Source organism: Meleagris gallopavo, chromosome 14 (assembly GCF_000146605.3).
Source record: "Meleagris gallopavo isolate NT-WF06-2002-E0010 breed Aviagen turkey brand Nicholas breeding stock chromosome 14, Turkey_5.1, whole genome shotgun sequence".
NCBI lineage: Eukaryota > Metazoa > Chordata > Aves > Galliformes > Phasianidae > Meleagris > Meleagris gallopavo.
The window spans coordinates 859,625-882,327 of record NC_015024.2 but is presented as its reverse complement, the minus strand read 5'-3'; the positions used below and the strand labels follow the sequence as shown (position 1 = coordinate 882,327).

At 41.3% G+C, this 22,703-nt stretch overlaps 1 protein-coding gene across 3 annotated transcripts in view; it reads left to right on the top strand.

Moving 5' to 3' along the window:
• The window catches only part of POC1A (POC1 centriolar protein A), a 53,769-nt gene that overhangs the window by 18,600 nt on the left and 12,466 nt on the right, over nucleotides 1–22,703 (top strand). For all 3 annotated transcript variants that reach the window (XM_019619997.2, XM_019619998.2, XM_003209961.4), the window contains exons 7-9: nucleotides 1,204–1,337; nucleotides 12,073–12,141; nucleotides 14,822–14,920. In XM_019619997.2, coding sequence (XP_019475542.1) covers nucleotides 1,204–1,337; nucleotides 12,073–12,141; nucleotides 14,822–14,920 — 302 coding nt within the window. The remainder of the gene's footprint in view (nucleotides 1–1,203; nucleotides 1,338–12,072; nucleotides 12,142–14,821; nucleotides 14,921–22,703) is intronic.

Here is a 22,703-nt window from a genome sequence, read left to right as displayed (position 1 = left end):
ATTCCTTCTTCACATTCACACGTAGGTGTGAAAGAATTGATGCTAGTGTCTGAAATTGCATTTTACTTGTTCATTTTTAACAGGCAGCTTAGATCTGTCATGTACATCAGAGTGCTAAGGGAGCATAGGTTTAGTTTGGAGGTGTTGAGAGGGGTTGTATCAGTAGTAATAGTTTCAAGATAGAATATTGTAGGGCAGTTGGTATAATTAAGAACAATTGGGTAGTTAAAACTCTCTTCAAGCATAGTCTTATTATTCTATAATGTCACATACTCTTAGAAAGCTGGGGGGAAATGTATGGCTTGTAAATATGTATTTCCACAATAGTTCATTTTGTAAAAGGCCGGGGGGAAAGAAGTTCTGTATGAGGTGGATGCCTGATGCTGCAGTAATGTAGAAGTGTTTTTTTCCTAGAGCATTTTCCTTAGCTCTCTTCAGAGTAACCCTTGGGTTTCATGTTTGCTCAAAAAGGATTGCTTTATTGGAGTCGTAGAATTGTAGAATCACCAGGGTTGGACAAGATCCTCAGGATCATACTCCTAACAGTTTGTCTACTCGTTCCTGTTATTTTAGTTTTTTCTGTGGTAGGGAATCGGATGGCTGAAGAAATAATGTTTGTATTGGACCATTTTCAATTTTGCTGGTTCTTTTTTCCTAGTTCTTGCTAGACCTAGCATTGGTTAGAGTCAGGGAGTAAATAAAGAATGATAATTAAAAACAAAAGCAACCAAACGAACACCCCTGCACAATACCAATGTTAAGTTTGTGTTTCGTAGGAATTTCAGCCTTCTCATTAACGTATGAGCTTACTGATTCTATTGTAGAATTACTCAGGAACAAGAACAGCAGCTCCCCTGTGGCCAGATATGTCAGTGTCCCTCTCTGTCACAGAACTGTATAACTCACTTGTGAATACAGTTACATTATAGGACTACACTGGAAGCTTTTATAGTCTTAAATCTCAGAATAATTGGCAAAGTTTCCTTTTTCCTTTCAGTGAAGTAGTGGCTGTTTTTACAAGAATTGAATGGTGCCCTTGTTCTTCAATGCTTTGAGGAGTTTGGTGGAATGTTTCCCCCTTGACAGTTTTCCTATTAAACTTCATAACAGACATTGGAATGTGCATGTACTTTATTCTTTTGCCTCGGGCTTATGTGAACTGGTCACAGTGATTATTGTACACATCTCCTCTTACATCCTTAGTGCACACCGCTGCGGTGAACAGTCTATCCTTTCACCCCTCTGGAAATTACCTGATTACTGCTTCCAATGATTCAACTCTCAAAATTCTGGACTTGCTCGAAGGAAGACTTCTGTATACTCTTCATGGTCACCAGGTGAGGAAAAGCCTTTTGTATGAAAGCACAGAAACTCACTGGGCAAATCTGTGCTCAAGCCCTGCGTGTCAGTGTTTGTGGCCAAAAGTCTTTTGAAAACTTCCTTTCATTGTTAAAATAATAATGGTGATAAGAATGAAAAAAACCTTTGAGATCATCACTGTTTTGGAGGGAAGGCGTAAGGGAGGAAAAGGAGGTAAGATGGGAGCAGAGAGAATAGATGATGACAAAGCAGGACGGTCTGAGTGCTCAAAACTGAGCGTGAAGCCCAAGGGACACCAGCAGAGCTGTGCTTCAGCTCTAACACTGCTGTGTAGTCTCTGTTCTGCAGATCAGCCCCCCTCCCTCTCTCTAAAGAGGTGCAAACAGCACTCAGCCTTCTGACGTGAGCGAAGATATATGCTGTTTGTCTGACAGTAGGTGTAAAATGGAGGAAATTATATTTTGAGATGTCATTTGGGCGCGTTTCCATTTTGTTAACTGACTGAATTAAATAATTGAAGGTGATAAATACTGCCAGCTGGTTAGGTTTAACTGATTGAACTATTAGTATTACGCTGCCAGACATGTTCCTTGTAAAGGTAATTAGTATATGAATGCTTGGAGCTCTCATTTTAAATACATTGATTAATTTTATTGTCTGTTCCAATTGGGGCTCAAAGGCACAAAAAAGCAAATGTGTTTTAAAGATTCATTTTCCTTAGGGGCCAAAACAAATTCCTAACCCACTTGTCTCTCTGTTATATTGAGGCTGAGTTTTGAAGCATCAAAACTATCTGGGGAAAATCATACCCTGAAGCTGCTGGACGGTTGATTCTGGGCAATAGCAACATCTGTGTAAGCTGCAGAACTGATAGTTCTGGTTTCTTGTGGCTTTATATCTAGTGATTGCCTTATCTGATATCTGAAAATCCCTGAATTCATTCAGCAACTTCTCCTTAACTTTGTATTAGTAAACTTTTCTCCTTTTTGTGGTATTAGTGGGTAAATACAACAACTTCATACTTGAAGTTCTGCCTCATGGAAAGATCTGATTTAAACTCCTTTGGTCAGTTTTTATGCTGAAAGGAATGGAACAAAGATTTGAAGAGAAGCTAACAAATGCTGCATATCTCAAGACATAAACCTCAGCTGCAAAAAACTTTCTTCTTTGGAAAGTGGTGAGGGGGTGCTAATATCAGATAGGACTTCAAAGCTTTTACCTATTGTTCTAATCTGATTCTCATATTTGTCTCTTTTGTTAATTGGTGAAGCAGGAGCTTAGGAAGTAGTTTCCTGGAAAAGGGTCAATGTGGAGGGAGAGTGGATCTTTATGCCTTTTATACTTCTCCTAGGAAGCAGTGTGGATGGTTATTGTTTGTTGGGAAGCTGAACCTGCTTTCCATTCCTTCCTCCTTTCTGAAATGTAGACAGTTTAGCTTTGAATGAGAATTCAACATGGATCATTGCAAACGAGGTCCTCAGAATTAAATAACGGAAAGACCCTTTAGTCAAGTGCTGTACTGAACTCAGGGTTTCCACAAAACAATTGTTTCCTAAATCATCTATTCAGATGTGGGCTTAAAGCCCCTTGATTTTATTTTTTTTCCCATGTTGTTTCAGATCACTGAGATAACAGCCATCACTCCCCTAGCCATCTAGCTGGTATTGGAAAGGCTTTGACAGTGACACAGCTAGCTGCTGTTGTGGGGTTGTACCTCTTCCATTTTGGAAACAAGCAGAAGCATAAAAGTGGCAGACAGTGCTTTCTGATCTTCTTTTAAGGGTGTTACATTAAGCTGAAATAGGAATAGAACCAGTCCTGGCATAATCCTGAGTTGGCTTTCACTCTGCTGATTACTGTATTGTGAGGTTTTTTAATTTCTCATTCGGCAGATGTATCTTACTTTTTCACTTAACAAGCATGATAAGCTGTTCTTTGTTCTCAGTGTTGGTGTATAAATGTGGATTTTTTGATCCTCAGGGCCTTTTTCCTCCAGTCTCACTGTGATTTCTGCCAGCATCTCTAAAAATGAAGTGGGTGTGGATTTTTGTTGTTGTTCTTCATTAAGTAGATTCGCTTTTTCAAGGGAGGGCTGTAGGTTAATCACCAAATGAACAGCCTGTTCTGAAGACATTCTTGAGTTATGACTCTGTGTGGGTGACTGCGTTGGTCCTCAGTTCTTATTCTGGCAGCTGAGTGCTGCTGTGTTGTTCTGGGGAGGCTGTGTGTAAGTGGACACTTGAAGAAAAATGCCTCGATGTCCTTTTTATGTACTTTGACGCAACTGTTGGAGTGCTGGGAATTGGTTACCAGCTGATTAGCTGTAGTTTACATAGGGAGGACTGCAATTTACTGTCTTTTAAAGTTGTGATGGAGCCGGCCCTGTTGTAACAGAAGGATTGCTAGAGACAGAAGTTTGCAGCTTGGAGCCGACATCTTGCAGCTGTGAGATATCATCCTGTGCTGTTCTGCATCTTTTCATTCTAGCGTGCTTGAAGCTGTAAAGTACTGCTGCCTAAACTCATACAGATGAGACACTGGGTTGGTATGTAAGTCCATCTCTGGCACTGAATCATCACGGAGGAACACAATGTTTTGGAGCATCTAGGTAGTTGCTAGAGAGTAGCAGGTTGTAGAGCATTTCCAGACAGCTTCTGTAGTGGCATAAATATTCCTTGTAAATATTTAGGAAACGGCGCTTGTTTATATGTATAAATAGGAGGTCAGAAAATAAATCTTCCAAGCAACTTGAACAACCAAATAGCTGCATTCCACCTGCCTGGGTGGCATGAGTGCTCTCGGCTTTCCTTGTTGACTTAAGAGCAAGATTTCTGAGCAGGTGCTCACGAAACGAACGTGCTGCTTAACTACCTGCTGCCAGCTCTTCATAGGTGGCATGAAGCATCCATGCAGGCCTCGCCATCCCTGGAGGGTGAGAAGACATTCAGGGTTGCAAAGAAGTGGATCAGCCCAGGGAGAGAGGGGTTATGCATCGTGATAAGCATTTGGCTTTTGATAAGCATTTCTGAATATTGAAAGGAAATGAGTGCTCTGTTCTTCCCTTGCGTGTGCTTTCTGTTGGTGGCTTTTTGTGGTTGTTGTTGTTGTTGTTTTTTAAACTGGAGCTTTCAGGAATATAAAAGACATTAATTACGAGGTGCCAGGGATGCTAGGGATGCAGAGCAGATTTCCCCTGTGCTATGCTGTAGCACACCTAACTCTGTGCTGGGAAGGTGCAGGCTTGCCTTTCTCACTCAGTGTAGCTGGGAAAGGCTCTTTAAAACTCAATCCATTGAAGATTATTACAACTGGGGGCATTTAGCATGAAAACATGCCATTTACATTTAACAACTCAATCCTATGTGCTTTTCTTAATTTCCCTTTCTCTTCCTTATGCTTTCACTATCATTGTGCAGTTTTTAAGAATCAGTGGTTTGTACTGTAAGGGTAGGCAATACAGATGCCACTTTAAACTGGTTTCAGATCACCCAAGAAAGGTAGCAGTCACAATCTGGTAACAAAGGAGTCACCTGTTTCAGGGCTTGTGAAACATTCCAAAGGAAGCAGTGTCCAAGTAGAGATGCTTCCCTTGCAGCAACCAGCCCTTACATGAGGTTAGGGAGCACAGGTGCTCCCATCTGTGCTTCCAGAGCTGGCTGTGCCCCATCAACAGCTGTTCTATCCCTGGTTCAGGCTTTGACCCAACAGTTCCCATGCACTCAAGCCCTTCATGGTATGAACCAGTGATTGAGTGTATCAGGGTCAAACTGTCCTTTACAGTGTAGTACATAATTGCACTCCCAGCAGAGATGCAATTTGCTGTGACGCTGTGTTATTATTTCATGGACACAGGTTTTCCATAAAGAGGCTGCAGTTTTCAGTTCTCTGTCCTTTTGGCTTGTTTTGCAGAAGATGTTCAAAAAGTCTGTCGTTAAATGTCACTGAAGAAGGCAATATCATGTAATTCTTCAGTTACACCCGGCTTCCTGCTGCTTCTGCCTCTGTCAGTCATCTCAGGGGAGCTGAAGAGGTGTTTAGTGGGTGCTAAGAGAGGCAGACCTGTCCTCTATGGCAGACTAGATGCTGTATTCCTGTCCTGCATAAGTCTCTGCGTGGACAGGGACATTTCCAGGCCTTTGATACCACATCCTCTGGCTGATGGTTGGATAATTACCTCATGTACCAAAGGAGGGTTCTGATCTGTCAGAGAGATATAATAAGGGTCTGCTTTGTGGTGAAAATTGGGGTGTGTATTATAATTTCTGATGGCCATGTGCCAGTTACTGGTGGTGTTACCACTCCTCCTCCTCCTAATATTCCTCCCTATGGTGCGAGTAGTCCACGCCAATTTGGCCCTACTTGCACTTCCCAAGGCAAGCTTACCTTGTGGGTTCCAGGTTCTAAGTTCTCAGGGGCAGGGACCAGAAGGTTATTTATCCTATTAATCCATTAATCCTCTTCCTGTGCTGATGCAGGTCAAGGTGTACCTGGCCCCTTCAGACTGAGGGAGGGATCCTGTGTAGTCAACATGCCATCTCTGCAAGGCTTGGTGTCCTCTGGTGAGACATGCTGTTGTTTCTGGCAAAGGTCTCAGCTGCATCCTGGACATATCTGGGCGGTATGTGACGTTCAGAGGGCAGCCCCCATGCTTTTACTGCCATCCACATTGTCTTCTGTCCAGCGTGTTGCAACTTGTTATGTAGCCATTATTATCTCTTGGACATCTTCTAGCATCTTATCCAAGTTAGTGTGTTGGCTTCATCATTCCTTGGTGGCTGCGTGAGCTGCTGTCCGGATACATGGTAGGCATGGACTGTTCTGTGCCTAACCATGTTCCAAATATCCAACCACCTCTCTCTGCCCCAGATTGGTCGAGCATGGATATGCCAATCCTGAGAGCCCACTGTGCAACCCAAAGCTTTATAACCATCCACACTATTCTTGGCTCAGCCCACTGGCTACTCTGTCTGTCCCCTGGCTGATGAAGCCAAGTGATAGGATGGGCAACATCACTCATACCTTGGATTTCAGTGTACTTGTTGCTGTCTTATTTGCTTCCCAGGCCTCAACAACCATTCATTCCTCTTTTATCCCCCCCAGCAGCCCTGCAGAGAAGGACCTGGGGGTCCTGATGGATGAAAAGCTTAACATGAGCCAGCAGTGTGCTCCTGCAGCTCGGAAAGCAAATGGTATCCTGCTCCATCAGAAGAGGGGTGGCAGCAGGGACAGGGAGATGATTGTCCCCCTCTGCTCTGCTCTTGTGAGGCTCCATCTGCAGTCCTGTGTCCAAGTGTGGAGCCCCCAGTACAAGAAAGACAGGGAGCTGTTGGAGAGGGTCCAGAGGAGAGCCATGAAGATGATCAGGGGACTGGAGCACCTCCCCTACAAAGACAGGCTGAGGGAGCTGAGCTTGTTCAGCCTGGAGAAGAGAAGGCTGCGGGGTGACCTCAGTGCAGCCTTCCAGTACCTAAAGGGAGCCTACAGAGGGGAAGGGAATCAACTCTTTGAAAGAGTTCATAACTGCAGGACAAGAGGAAATGGTTTTAAGTTGAGGGAGGGAAGACTGAGGTTGGATGTCAAGGGGAAATTCTTTACAGAGAGAGCGGTGAGGTGCTGGAACAGCTGCCCAGAGAGGCTGTGGATGCCCCGTCCATCCCTGGAGGAGTTGAAGGCCAGGTTGGATGGGGCCCTGGGCAGCCTGGGCTGGTATTAAGTGTGGAGGTCGGTGGCCCTGCATGTGGCAGGGGGTTGGAGATTCGTGATCCTTGAGGTCCCCTCCAACCCTGTGATTCTGTGATTCCTCCTTGTGCTACTTAGTCCATTCTAAGAGAGTTTGAATGAATGTACTGGCTGGTATATTCTGTCCCGTGGGCAGCAAAGGAAGCAGTTGTACTCGAAAGAAGTTATTCATATCCTCTAGAAATGCCTTGTTCCAGCTCCTGGCACCTTTCTTACATAGTTGTCTGGCTCTTCTCTACTTTGAATTAGTTTCTCCCACATTTTTAAAAAGTAAAATTAAATAATTCTGTCAGCATTGTTGACCCCACCTGTCACTCTAGCTAGCTGCCTGCCTCTCCTTTGATCTCAGAGAATGTGTATCCTTAAACTTTTTACCACTGGTTTAATCTTGGATTCTCTCCAGGCTGGCTTTTGTTCCTTCAGTTACACTAAAGCTAAAATCTTTCCTCTCTTGAGTTGAATTGACTGCTGATGGTGTTGGCCCTGCTGTTTGTGAAATCATCATCTTTCCTTCACTAGTTTTGCTGTGGAGGAAAAGCTAATCCAGAAGATTTTCTCTGTGATCATCTGATTCTTATTTATAGGCGGTACCCATTTATTTGTCATTTGTGTGCAAGTATGACTCCATGCTCCAAGCTTACTTCCATTCCTCCAAACCAAACTCTTGGCCTCTCTCTTCAGTATTTTTTTAGAGAGATCTATTTTGAGATCCATGTTTGAGAGCTTTTTTTTTTTCCCACAGATGCTATTCCTTCTGTCTCTTGTCATGGCCTTGCCAACTGTTACAGATGCTACTAGCATCCTGCCAGTCATCGAGTCCTGTAATCTGTATCTTGGCTTCAGATTCCATCCTTCTAAGGCAGTGAAGGCACACTATGTTAAAGCCACTCAGAATAGTTCTCAGCATCTTTTCTTAAGGCTGCAATTTGTTTTGTGTGAGCTGATCAAACTGGATTGCTGAGGCAATGAATGCTGTGTGGTTGTTAGCCTTGATCCATGGCTGTCCTCTTTTTGGAGGTGCCCAGTGGCAGCACAAGGGGCAGCAAGCACAGACTGGAACAGAGGAAGTTTCATGTGAACATTATGAAAAACTTCTTTACTTGAAGGGCTGCAGAGCACTAAAACCCAGAAAGGTTGTGGATTCTCGTTCTCTGGAGATACTCAAATACCAGCCTGGTTGCTTTCTTGAGCAGCCTACTATAGGAAACCTGCTTAGCAGGGAGTTTGACTGGTGATTGAGAGAGGTCCCTTCCAACCCCTACGATTCTGTGATTCTCTAAGTGAGAAAATGTAGAGGTGGGAAAGGAGAAAGTAATCTCTGTCTCTTGGGGATAGCCTGCACATCAATTAGATTGCTTAAGATGCTGTGCATCAGCAGCAGAGGATTAGATATAATCATTGTTATCATTGCTTTTGTATGGCTTTCTCTCCTTTTTTTTTTTCTTTTTTTTTCTGTCTGTGTATGTTTCCAGGGCTGTAGGCTGCATCCAGAGTGAGAGCAGTGTGTCCTTTTGAAGGCTCTCTGTGTGTGTCTCCACTCTGCCTGACACTCCTTCCTTACAGGAGGAAATGAGTAGAACATCGATTAGTTTTGATGTATTATGCTGCAGCAACACATGTAGTTTGTTATGTCTGGGAGGGGTGCTGTAAATATACATAGCAAATAGACTTTTCACTTCATGTAAAAAAATCTGTAGAGGATGCTGTGTCTGTCAACTTATTTGTCTCCCTTCTTTGAACTTACAAAAGTACAGTTGGCCTTTGATGTCAGTTTCTGTGTTGGGAGGATATTTTCTGCTGCGCTTCATTTTTTTTCCCTTTCAGAATGCTGTGACTTTGGAGTCAGTTTAGTACCTGGTTTTATGTGATTTACGTTGTACTAAATTCTGACTAAATACACTGAAATATTTATACTGATGAAACCATTTTGCAACACACTGCTGTTCTGCAGTCTTCCACACTTCTGTCAGTTCTTAAACACTGAATCTTAAGAGACTTAAGCAGTATCTTGAATAGTTTCTTAGCCCTCCTAACTGTACCTCAGGAGGCTGATTCTTTTAAATATAGCATCTGATACCCTGACAGACATAGATAGTGTGAATGGATCCTTTCTCTTACATTTTCTGCTTCGTTCAGAAAACTTTCTTTGAGCAATGTTGTGCAGTTTCTGCCTATGTATTCGTTCTGCTTACTTGTCTTTTGTTTTTCCATTTACTCTAGAGGATCTGCATTCTTCATGGTGTGGTCAGACAGCTGAACTGTTGGAGAAAGCGAGTGGGAGAAAGTGGCATAAGCACACTTTGTCTCAGCTGATAAGTGACAGTGTCTCTCGTTTGAAATATCTGCAGTAATTAATGCTGAATTAGTTGTACAAGCTTAGTCACACTAATGATTGTGCGTGTACTTCAGCAAGATTTCTACAGAATATTTCTGTTAGAAAGCAGAAGAAACCTTTTGAAATGCTTCTAGTGAAATGATAGCATGGAAATATCTTCCAGTGTTTCTTAAGAGTCTAGAATTCCTACTTGAAATGTAGTTTTGCTGGTATAATCTTGTGCCAGCAGATGTGAAGGCAGGGAGGACTGCATGACACCAAGTGCAGTGAGTGTAATGTGTTTATCCCAAATGTAATCTCTGTGTATTCGTCAGGCTTTAAGATTTGTAATGAAGAGTTCACCTTTTTAAAGACAGAGAGAAAGAGCAAAGGAAAGACAGAAATAAGCTGGATCTGAATTTCACATTGGGAAGACGTGAGCTCCTATCAGAAAGCTCCTGTTAGGACATACATTTTTATAACTGTAGTACAGTAATGAGAAGCTTCTTACCTGTCTTCTTAGATATATCTACTGTTACTTGAAAGAAGAGCACTCGAAGTGTGGTGTTTTCTTACTGTGGTAGTGGTGATTTTTCTGATCGTTTTTCAGTCTGCTGCAAACTCAGCTTTCCTTTTCAGGCAGCTCGGCCATAGGCATCCCTGGAAATGTTTGTTTCAGCCTCTGCTCGTTCCAGCTTTGGCAAAAGCTCAGGCTTCAAACGGTGCAAGGTAGTGGGTCTAACAGTTGACATTAAGAAAAAAAATAGAAATTGTCTGGATCCTTGCCTGTTTATTCTGACTAGAACAGTTTGTCTCTTGTGCCTGTGCTTGAACACACTTAATGGTTTCCCAGCTTTGTTTAGCTTCCTGGCTCATCCTTCCCATGTATTTCTTCCTGTAGGATTGCTTAAAGATTGGAAACATATTAAAATAAATTTGTGGTGTGAAATTCATGCTTTTGCTCAAGTAGTACTTCAGTCAGTAACATTTAAAGGCTCAGAAGTGACTTCCCAAAATGAAAGGCTTCTCCAAAATACAGGTGCCTGTGCTGTACGAAGGTGGGATCCTGCAGACATTAATTTGTGCATCTCTTCCATAAATCTATTAAGAAAGAATCTGTTTTAAGCTAGTCTACTGTTTTTCACTTAATGTGACAACTACTGTCACTTTCTAGCTTAACAGTGGCCAACTACAGTGCTGTAGGGAACGCCTGCCTGCTTCTTGCACTCTCCATTGCTGCTGCAGGTGTCCATTTGTTTCTTGTCTGCACATCCCACGTGTGAGGGGATATGAAACATTGCTGCCTCCTCCAAAACTGTACTGTAGTACTCCTTAAACTGAAGCTAATGTGCAAAGACAGATATGCTCTGCTGATGCTGCTCCATCTGCCACTCTTCTGCCACCTATTCTTTGCAGTGGTGCTCAGACAGTCTTGTCATTTTCTTCCTCCTGTGCTGAGAACCGTGGAATTGTTTCTTACAGACCTTGATGACTAGGTCATCAAAATGAGTAACTGTATCCTGCCCTGAATTCTCTGCAGATATCCAGATTGTATGGATTCCTAGATTGGAAATTCTTCTAACCTTGGCCAGATTGACTGATGCACATTGATTGCATTGGTTGATAACTGCTCAGGCATGATGTGAAGTTATTTCATGGTGGACCGGCAAGATCTTCTGTACTGAGCAGCCTGCATGGGACATATAGAGAGCACTTGGTGGCTGTGGACACAAAACCTTTTCTATCACAATAGGACTGATTGCCTTTCACCTCTTGCGTTTAGCACTACTTGTTAGTGTCTTTTGTCATCAGCCACTGCTTTATGCTGTCCCTTATTGGCAGCTGTATATTTCTGAAAGACAGGCTGTTGAGGTGGTGCATGAAGGAGAGGTGCTATTTTCCATGGTGATCCTACTGCTCATAGCAGCCCATGAAATGTGTTCTCTCTTGGTGTCAGTCTCCTGAAGATTTGGGGTAACTCTTGAAGTGATGGACCCGGGAGCTATACTTGATTATGTGGAAACTCTTGGCTTAGTGGGTTTTTCTTCCCATTTCTAGTATTGATGGTGCAAAGAGGAACTTGGTAAACGTGGGCTGTAATTGCCACGACTTCAGAGATTGTGTGGAACCATCATCCTTTCAACAGCTTGTAAAAGAAACCCTGTATTCTTATGGGGCACGGTGAATGATTTCCGTATGCTCAGACTTGTCAGTAGTGGCAGTATTTTTTTTCCAACACCACTTGATGCAGCATTACCTGTATCAGTATGTTTTGAAACCCCCTTTTCTCCTCTGAGCCATCTCTTCAGGTGTGTCCCTGAAGGCTGCCTGTAACAAACTCAGCATTTTCTCTGCTTTTTAAAAAATGAACAGGAACTTTAGTAATGCTAATTCTAAAGGGAAGGAGATGACTGAGGATGAAAAAAGCAAAGCCTGGAGTTGTAAAACCTGATTTGTTCCTCACTCCATCTTAATGCTATGGATAGTGAAGGGTGAGTATCTTAAATTGCAAGTGAAAGTGGGGGAAAGGATAACGGAGTGCCAGTTGTCCTAGTGCAGTAACTGTGGGCTGCTTACCTGACAGAGAAGGATTTTTGATATCTTGCTGATGTCACAAGAGAAATACCTTGTAATCAATGGAGATTGTTGTGGGTTTTTTTTTCATATTTGTTTTAAATGTCTTTAAATTTTATTCGCAGGGTCCAGCCACCTGTGTAGCATTCTCCAGAACAGGAGACTTCTTTGCCTCTGGAGGATCTGATGAGCAGGTGGGTGACTAGTTTCGTTTTATGGTTATGTTTGTTTGTTACTGTTGTTACTTTTTATGTTACTGCTTGTTTTAAGCATCTTACTGCTTTCAGAGAGAGAACCGATGTTAAAAAGTAACAATAAATATTTTCTCACTGAGGAAGCACTTAGGGTAGGCTAGTTGGGGGTGTAGTATGGGCGACAGAAAATATTACTTGAGGCTTCTGGCTGCTGATGGAGAATAGGCTAGGGGGGTGTGCAACTGCCTGCATTGAAACAGCCTGAAGATCTGTTATCATTGCCTGAGTCTGTCTCCTGATCTGCCTCTGCCTACTTCTGAGAGATGGGCAAAGGGATGAGGAAGCAGGTGGTGATGCTTCCCTCAGTGCTCTTCCAGAGTCCACTGCTCCACTGGCTGGGGGCTTATGTTTTGCATTTTGTGGTGCTCTTATCCTCCTATAAATCTGCCTTTCAGTTCTATTTGAGAAGAAGCTGTCTCCTTAGGTGGGTTTGATTCTGATCAGGCATGAGATCGTTCTGTTAGTAAGGGCCTGGAGCAAAACTTTGCAAATGCTGCAGTTACACGGCTGCAGGAGCCAGAGCTGGGCTCCAGAGCTTCTCTAGATGATCTTGATGTGTACTTTGGGATTGAGAACCTGAGTGTATTGTACTGCTAGCGAAAGGTTTTTGTGGATGAAGCACTTCTCCATTCCTTTTGCTTCTGGTCCTGAATTAAAATCCAGGTTCACATTTGTTTAAAACATGTTGGGGTTTCTTTTCTGTTGTCTGCATGAGAAAACAAAAACCTAGCAAACATGTCTGGACTGTGCTGAAATGCCTTAATAGGTTCTTTATGTAATGTATGTTTTCAGCATACTATTGAGAAGGAAATCAGTCCTGCTTGTAGTTCATGTCAGCTGCATTTTAATGCCATTTTATGCTAAGATAGGTGGTGTAATTTACCATCCTGTCTCCTTAATACCATGTTTTTTCCTTTAAAAAATTAAAGGGATTTTAAAGAGGAGAAATTCATCTTGTTGTTTTTTTTTCCCTATAAAATTATATTAGCATCACTTTTATTAAGATTTGCTCTTGAAATGCTTATCTAACACAAGAAGCAAATAAGCATCTTTGCTGTTGTTTCTTTCTCCCATAAGAATGCCTGGTGTTGCTGGAGGTTGGAGTTGCACAGCAATTCTTTGCTATTTATTTTCAAAAATTTTCACCAGTCTATTTTTGTCTTTGATTTTTAGGCATAGCTAAGAAGTTGATTTTCTTTTTTATGATTTTTAATTTTTATTTTGAGAGGTTTTGTTACCCTGCACTTTTCCACTGTGTAGACTCCTGTGAGAAGCTTTTATTTCATCAGGTCCTCTGTCTTTCCTCTTATTGGGACCTCTTTTCATTGCAGATGAGATTCACTCTTTCTTTAAAATATCTCCCTCTGGGTATTGTTAACTGAGACACTGCATGGCAGTGCTTCCTCAGAAAGGTGCTTTGTAAAGGTATGTTTTTGTCATTTGGTCATACTGACACTTTTGGTGGTCAGTGCCATTGCAGCTCATGGCTGCATGTTTCTGAGCATCAGCCATTAGCTTTCGTGGAGGAGTTGCCTCTCTCCTGTTAGGTTTGTTTCTGAAAATGCCAGCAGTGCTTCTTTCTCTTGTGTACGGAGGGAGAACTTTCACATACAGTATGTGCATGTATTAAAAGCAACATTGGTCTCTGTATATGCACAAGATTTTTCTGTGGAATAGATCTTGCTGGACACTCGCTTTCTGGATCCAGGAGAAACATGAGAGCTGATGAAAGTAGCAACACATCTCTAGAGATCAGAGAGAAAACGTGTATGAGGAAATTCAGACGTGTTACTCATTCAAAAAGATGCATTCAAATACTGAATAGAATGGTTAGTAGGCTGTCTGGCTGGTCACTGATCTGTGAAGCTGTGAAGAAATTCTGTACAATAAAGAGCATCCTGTTTTCCTGTTACTCTCTGGAATGGCCATATTGGTTATCTATGTAAGTACAAAAAAAAACCCTTCTACATTTCACGGAAGGCAGGAATGAAGCTGTGTATACAACAATGTTTCTGATAACTAATTGAACTACTGAGATTTATAATGTCTTTCAGACTTTTAAAATAGTTGATTGATGCCCTTAAACTTTTTTGACTCTTTAGAGTGTCATCAATTAAGGATTTTGCCCTGTAGACTCGCTCTTTATGTGTTGAAGTGGTTTTTGTGTTAGAGGTTCAGCTACAACTCTTCTCTATTGAAATAAATGCTGCATTATGGAGAGGCCATGCCTTTAAGTGGGACTTAATAGCTGACAAACTGGCTCAAAATGTGTAACGTTAGTCTCAAAGTACTGATCTCTCCTTTTGCTGTGAATGAATGTATTGATAAAACAGCAACTAGTTTGGTGTGTGACTAAGTGCTGTAATACTACATGTGCTATTTTAATGTATCTGTGGTTTTAATGCTATAATTGGTGTGTTGCTTCAAAGTTCAAAGGGTATGTCTAGTTTCATGATGTTCCTAACCCAAGAAATGTTGAAGGAAGACACTTTCAGGTTGAGAGCTACATCTGGATTCAGTAACATCAGCCTTCTCTGACGTGGAGGTGAAATCGACCTCTAAACAAATGTAGTGAAAAGTTTTCATAAAGGTAACTTAGCCATCTGATCTTGTTCTGCAGGTGATGGTATGGAAGACTAATTTCAATGCAGCAGATTACGGTGAAGTTCTGAAATCTCACAAGTCTGGTGCTGATGTGGATGAAACCCATCACATTCTGGTAGGTCAGCAATCACAGATTGCATAGAGCTCCTTTTGGGGAACGATGTCTACAACTTGAAAAAGGTGTGACTCAGTTTCAGGTGGTTGAACTACAGAGCCGTCTTTTTCTTTGGTGTTAATCTGAGTTGTCTGTTATTTACTAGCTTGGCATTGTTTCTGGTGTATTTAGACATATGTACTTTCTTGGAAAATGATAAAATGAAACAATTATTAAAAAACAGAGAAATAAATGTAGTTCATTTGTGTGCATTTTTATTAGCAGCCTGTGTTAAAGAAGGTGTGAGAGGCTTGGACAATATTCCCCACAATACTCCCAACCTCTTCACCTCCCAAAAATAAAAGCACAGATGTAAGTAACAGCTGAAAGCAGTTTTACTTGCTGGTAGGAATCCTGAAGGGATGCCATTAGTTCTGAAAATAGATGTTCGTTAAATCTTCTCATTGACAACTATCAAAGACAGAAGAAATCTCTCTGCAGAGACTTAATGCAGGTGAGAAAAGGGTGACATTGTACTAGAGCTTTGTTTCTAAATATTTGGGGACATCTTAGTTCTGACTGTATCGAATGGATGAATCCATTAGCTGAATAATACAGTATGATGCAGTGATCTAAGAGTAGTGTTTATGTTAGATGTCTTGGGTATTACAAGAATAACCCTTTAAAGTTATTGCTGGTATGAGTGATGTTTCACTTGAATTTCTGTATTCTCTTACGAATCCTTGGATGCTTCCTTGATCTTTTGAAGTATAACTGCAGTATTTCAAAATATGTTGTTACCATAACTATTTTGTTGCATATGGCTCAAATGTGCTGTAAGATAAGAGGTGGCTGTGTGAGTGGTGTATGCATGTATGACGTGTCTTAATTGAAAGGTAAACTTCTACCTGATACCTTTTACTCGGTGGCAGTATCTGTAATCTTTCCAATTTAGGTGTTTTTTTTTTACTGGAAGATAAAAAGCAAGGGTTGTGTTATGGGTAATTTCTGAGAGATCTAACTGAGAATAATAGCCAGTGGTGTTCTTACCTCCTATTTATTCCTTGGCCAAACCAAGGAATACCTTGGCTTAAGGTAACCAGTGTTACCTTTTGGTGTGAATAGCACAAAGGATCCGGTAGATCTCCCAGATTAGCTGTGAGCATCAAGAGAAACTTGATGTGAGTTAAACCTTTGACAGTAAAACTGTCCTTAGTTAAGAAGCAGGATGGAGGAAGTAGCAGCAGAGAGCTTTGGTGATAGCTGACATGACTGTAACCAGTTGTCTGTCAGTTCAATTCAAGTATGATCTCTTCTGGGCAGTTGTTACTGCCTCTCACTTCATGGTTAGGAGTTCTGTTTGCCTGGGAAGCATGATGCATCTTTGTCCTGCTGTAGAGGAGGGAAGTTCCTCCTCTTGATATTGAGATCTGTGAGACCAAAGCCAAGATAGTGGAGTTTTTGGTGAGTATCACCCAAATAGTGGCTGCCTGTTAGCAGAATAGGCAGAGCAGAAGCAGAGTCTACAGCAGATCTCTGCAGATGGTTCACTGTGTTTCATGAGAATAGAAATGCAAGATGTGGCTAGTCCCTGTGCTCTTACTTATGGTTGTTAAGAATGCGGTGTCTGAACATTAAGACAGTTGTAATTGCTAAAATAATAAGAAAAATAATGTTCTCCCAGAGCCTTTGTTTGGAATACCATAGGTTAAGTTTAAAATTGATGTGAAATGTTCTTAGCTATTAAAAAGAAAGCAATGTCTCTGAAAATAGCTTGGTTTATTAAGGAACGTAAGCGTAACCTGAACGTGGTAATTCTGACTTCTTAATAAACTGTCCACAGTCCAGTTTCTTTTCTTCCAAGTGAAATGTGTTGTTAGGCTGGTTTTGAAGAATGCTGCTGCAACTTACTGCAAGACTTGAATTTTGCAGTTCATTTTCAAAAAACCTTTCTGTTTTGAGCAAGGCACTGCTTCTTATTTTTAATTTTGAATAGCAGACATCAGTAGCATTTTTTCCATTTCTCTCTCAACAAAGTGACTTAAAGCAGCAGTGTGTGCTTTTCCATCTCCTCTTGATGTCCTTCAATGGAAAGAGGAACTGCTTCATTCTGCTCTACTGCTGTGTAGTACCAAGATTCTTCTGGAATAAGACAAATGGTGCAGATGTTTTTTGTAATATAATTATGTGCTAGAGGCCTGTTGATTGTAATTTATTTTCAATAAATTAGCATTATCCTTGACCCATGTAAATCTGTTTACCTTTTACTTAAATGAAAGAATATTTCTCAAAGAGCAGCTTGTGCTGCATTGTACAGTTCTGTAACTTCTTTCCTTGAGTACTGTGAAAGCAAAGCTGCTTATCAAAACAGTGGATGTGTAAAAACAATGTTTTGTATCCAGTTTCTCATGGAAGACTCAGTCTAACATACAAGTGCTAGGGAAGAATAAGTGAATGCAGACCTCAAAACGAGTCAGTCATTGAAGTGAGTAGGAAGAAAAAAAGAATCTTCAATAAGCTGTTGTGTAAAAGAAGCATGAAAAGCCCTGCTGGGGTGGTGAGCTCGAAAACAAACTTGTTCAGAAACAGTTTTCATTTCAGTAGGTAGATGGAGACTGAAGCCTGTAGAAGATGCTAATTTCTAAGGCAAGTGGTTAAAGTTCATTGTGAATCAAGGCATGGAGATGTTTGCAGAGATAGGTGTGAACTTCAAAGTTGCTCTGCCCACCTGCTGGTGTTTTCTGTAAATATGTGAGGCTTTGGTGATGCAGCTTGCTTTGAAAGCAAAACGTCTCTGTGCAAGAATGATTGTAAATGAAAGAAGGCTGTGATGAGTAGGAATTACAGTCACGACTGGTGTAAAAGCATAAAGCACAAAAATGTGATAAGAAAGAATGCTAAAACTGTCTGATATAAATTATAAGTATGTGTTAATGTAGGTGCGAGAGGTTCTAAGTGCTAGATCAGAATTATGGAGACTGAAATGCTTACTTACCATTTACAAACTAATAACTGCTGCTACAAAGTGTTGCCTGATTGCCCTGGAAACGTCAGGTAAGGGCAAACACGATGGGTGCTGTGTGAAGCTTGGGGGAAGAAGTGTCTTACAGTCCTGTATCTTGATTTAGTTTTTGGATTTGATCTAGAATCTAATGGGTACAAGTAAAATTATGCCCTAAGCTGAAATACTGAGCGGTGAAGACCACAGGAAAGTCCTAATAGTCATAGATTTTTGCCTGTTGTTTCATATGTATGGGCTCCTACAGTTGTTGTGGGATCAGAATAGGAGCAAAAGGGCTGGTCTGTATGAAGAGCTGCGCTGGATAGGATCAAAGGACCTGTTCTCAGAGCTGGTATGTTATTGAAAGTATTTACTTATCTCCAATGGGTTGTTTTTCAGAGAAGGTAGATGACAATGTGTTTTACTCTGGGGTTTGATTGTGGGTGTTTTTTGTTGTGTTTTTTTTTTTTCAGATACGAGGAAAGCTTTGTACATGCAGCTATTGCTGACATGGGTGTACAATAACACTTGTTTCTCTGTGGGATGGATTTGCTGCTATTGCTTGGCAAATTCCAAGAAGGCAATGTATGGTGAAGTGTAATGAGCAAATGCTAGACAATTCATATCATGTGGACAGTTGGAAAGTGCTTGGGTATTTCTCTATATTCATACTTGCTGAAGATGATGAATGATAAGAAAAATATTGAATGAGCCAAGTTGGTAAACGTTTTAATGTAAAGTTATGAAAAATAGGAAATACTAATTGATGAAGGGATTCCTTACTCAATCTTACCTGTAATTATAGCCATTCTTTTGGCACCTTACCACTTGTTGTGCCAAGTACTTCTCTAGGCAAAGAAGGGATGATGAGGAGGAGACTTTCCATCTCATCCTCTGATTCTTTTTGCTGTTGCATCAAACTTTCTAAGGAGAAATACTTGAATTGCAAGCTTTAACATAGGGAAAGGTGGCTTCTCATGTTCAAGAGGCAGTGAAAAGCCTGTGAGTTTTGTGAGTGCTTTGCTTGTTTGTCTCAGGGTGTCCTGGTGGGAGAGGTAACTGGTACAGCAGAGCAGAAAACGTAAGGTGATGATCTGGAGGTGTTTTTCTTGCTGCCTCAGCTGTGAATCCTGCAGCCATATAACCTAAATGCTATTTTTCCTGAGACCAGCAGGCTTCTTGGTTTGGAGGTAAGCTCTAGGATAAGTTCAAATGATAAAGGCAGCAAGTATTTAATTACCATCTCTCAGAAGACACAGGTTAGTTTTTAGCTCCCGATGTGCTGAGATCTGCCCATGTGAGTGGTCTTTTGGGAGGCTGAGCTCACGTGGGGAGAGATGTAAAGTTGTCCTCTGTCACTCTTCTGCTAGGAAATCCTCATGGTGGTGGTGTTTATTTGTTTTTCAAGTTTAAGTGCCCAGATATTTTAATTGTAGTTGGCTCTGTTGAAGGTAAATTATAGTCAATTTCAGAGCTACCTGGTTGAAAGCTAATGACAGCAGATTTGGTGAGGATCAGGAAGAGCAGTGCTTCCATGGAAAGGGCTTTTGATGAGAAGATAAATAGCTCATGACTTCTCCAATGGGCCTTTTGTTAAGATGATAGACATTTAGGCCTCTTTTTACACTGCTAAGTGTACAATTTTCTCCAGAAGGTATTGGATTATGTTTATTTCTTTAGTATCTATTTCTCCAAAACAGATTGGAAACTTAATTCCCTGTGTAGTCCATGAGACTTTGTACAGACTGTCATTTCTGCACGATTCTCTTGCATTTTGACTCAGAAGCCCTTCCTGAACAAACAAGAGCCTGAATAATTATCAGCTGCAATTCTTTTTTTTGTTTGTTTGTTTGACAAGTAATTGGTACAAAAGCTGAAGTTCTGGCAGCGGTGGTAAGTCATAAATTGTTTCAAAGAAAAATGTGAGCAGTGGTTTGGGCTCTCTCTCTGAAGCCCATAAGCTGATCTTCCAAACCCAGCTCCACCTTCCTTCTGCAGTGTTGACCTTGGGCGCCTTTGGTCTCCGTGCTGACTGCAGCACTTCAGTCTTTGTGTAAATAAATTCTTCCTGAATCATTCAGAGGCCAGATGTGCTTTTTCTTTTTTTAACCTTGTGGATTCCAAACTATCTCCAGTTTTGGCATCCGTTAATACTTACAAGTCAGTGTGTACTTTTTTTTAATTGCTGTGAAATTCTCTCCTAGAAAGGCACAGCTGGAGCTCTCTTCAGCTGAATGTAGATGTGTATTTCTGTTTGCATCTCCTTCACCTTGGTCTATTTATTGCCTTAGAATTTCTCTCACAGTTCTTAATAATATCTTCAACAGGGTTATCCTTTGGGTTAAATGTGGCCTGCAAGTTGTTGTGGGTTTTTTTGTTGTTGTTGTTTTGTTTTCCAATTTGCTTCTCACCTTATTTCTCTGAGGATTTTTTTCCCCACTCTGGGAAGCTTCAGCCTGGCATATGGTTACCTTCCTCTTGGAATAGGTAGGTAGATTTTTTACTTACATGAGTGACAATGATGAACGCTCAAGATAAGCTGCTTCTGCTTTCCGTGCTACTCTGCTGTCCAAGCAGAACCTGCTAAGGAAGGACTGTCTTACTACAGCTGACTGTGGGACGTTAAAGGCATCTCCAAGGGGGTTGGAACTAGCTGATCTTACAGGTCCTTTTCAATCCAGGCCATCCTATGTAAGGATGATCACAGAATCATCATTTGCAAGTGGTGCAGTTGCAGCTGATTACTCATAGCTGTCTGATTTTCACTCTCCTTTTTGTTGAAGGGATTCCACTCATAAGGCTATTGTAACCTGTGACCTCACATTTTTGCAAGGAGACACAAGTTCAGCAGGAACAGAGGAAAAGGCTTCTTATTTTTTTCAAACTGTTCCTTCTGATGCGGACAGAAGGATTCTCTGCTGCGGTCTGTGCCTGAAGAGGCTGTACTTGCCCCAATTCTTCTGGGAGGTATGAAGGGACTTTCCTTAATTTAGGATGGAATAATTAAGCATGGAAGGTGTTCAGCAGGCTGCCTTAATGCTCTTGGAGAATAACGTCACCAGAAGTCTCAGTACCAAAGCATGGTTATGTGTGGAAATGAGCTGCCATAGGAACAGAAATATAGAAAGGAAATCTGGTGGGAGGAACGTTCACCACATAACCCCTCCGTTTCATTGTTGAAAAATTTGGATCCAAATGAGCTCTGGAGTTCAACTCTTAACTGATCAGGGAGTAACACTTAGTAGCAATTCCAGGTTTATTTATTCATAGCAGGAGGCCTGAATTTACCCAAGCAGAGCTGCATTGGTTTCCTGTGCCCTTCTCTGTGTCTCAATTTGTGAATTTGCAGCAGAGCAAAACAAGTATTTTCACTGTTCTCCATTGCTGCCCACTTCGTGAGCAGATAGTGGCAGCATTTCTTCATAGAAGGTCTTCCTAGAAGCCTCTGTTCATTGGTAGCCCTGTAAGGTTCTGTTTTGGCTTTTTGTTGTCTTTGCCATAGGAAACTATATTTTTCTCAGGCTAGTGAGTTTTGCCTCTATGTTGCTCTTCCCCCTGAAATTCTTGAGTTTACTTTTCCACTGATCTGGCCTGTGAAAATAGCAAAGAGTGTGCAGGGTAAACGAACAGAAGCCCATGTTCTGTGTTTCTGAGTTTGAACATTTTTTTACGTGTTACTTCAGACAGTTTGTCAGATTTTTTCCATCTTGTCTTGAAGAAGGACTTGGGTGAGAAGAAGAGGCTGAATACATGTTCCTGTATTCTCCCAACCTGGTCTTCCCAGAGGATTTGAATGGCTGCAACAACCTGCAGCAGTTTTCCCAACAGTGGCTTCCTTAGTGTTCTGGTTTGACAAGATTTTTTGTGAAAGTAAGATTTTAACTTTTTGTTCTCTTACAGTGAATAGATTTGTTCTTTAAGGCTTTTGAACGATCAAACCTCAAGGTTGACCCCCTCTTTAGAGGCCAGAATAAAAATTGCCTTTTTAGTTCGGCACCATCTCAGGTTAATCGAGATGAATTCACCCACTTAAGTTGCTACTGTATGTGGCTGTTGTAATGCTTGGATTATAATTCAAAGTGAAGAGATGGAGTCAAGATTTATATATTGTTCCAATCTGCCATTCTGTGTGAGGTTAGGGAGATGGGTGAAGATGCCTCAAGCTTTTGTGTTGGTTTTTTTTTCCAAGATTTTTTTCATAAGACCTCAAACTCTACCGCTGAAATCCAAACTTCCACTGAGTGAAATAGCAAATAGGCATGTTGTGTTTTATGTCCTTTCTATCTGTCTAGTATGGGGAAGCTACGTTTACGTGTGTGTGTGTGTGTGCGCGTGGCAGTCGTAGGTATATAACCTACACAGGCATGGCAATGCTTGTGCAACATACACACAGGTACTTCATTAGGAGGAGATGAATGATGCAGAAGAGCACAAGCTGGAAGTTGTTGTTCACACTTCGTGAGAACACTCTGTATGGTTTGCATTTTGCCTTGGAATCTGTTGCTTTTGATGTGGAAGAATCTGTAGCAGGAGAATCTAAGTTGATGGATAGACATTTTGCTTCAGTGTTCAGCAGTTTTTCTTGGGAACTTTTCCCAAGAGCAACCTTAAATGCAGTCAGAGAGCAGTAGCTCAATTTCTGGTGGAAATCATTCCCTACAATTCTCTTGTCTGTGTTTCTGTTCCTATAGTGGCATATGTGGAGAGCAAAGCAGCATTTTTTGCATCATCCACTGCAATTTCATGACTGATGCAATCTATTCTGTAGTTAACCCTTGCCTCAACCTCCTCATCAACATTACA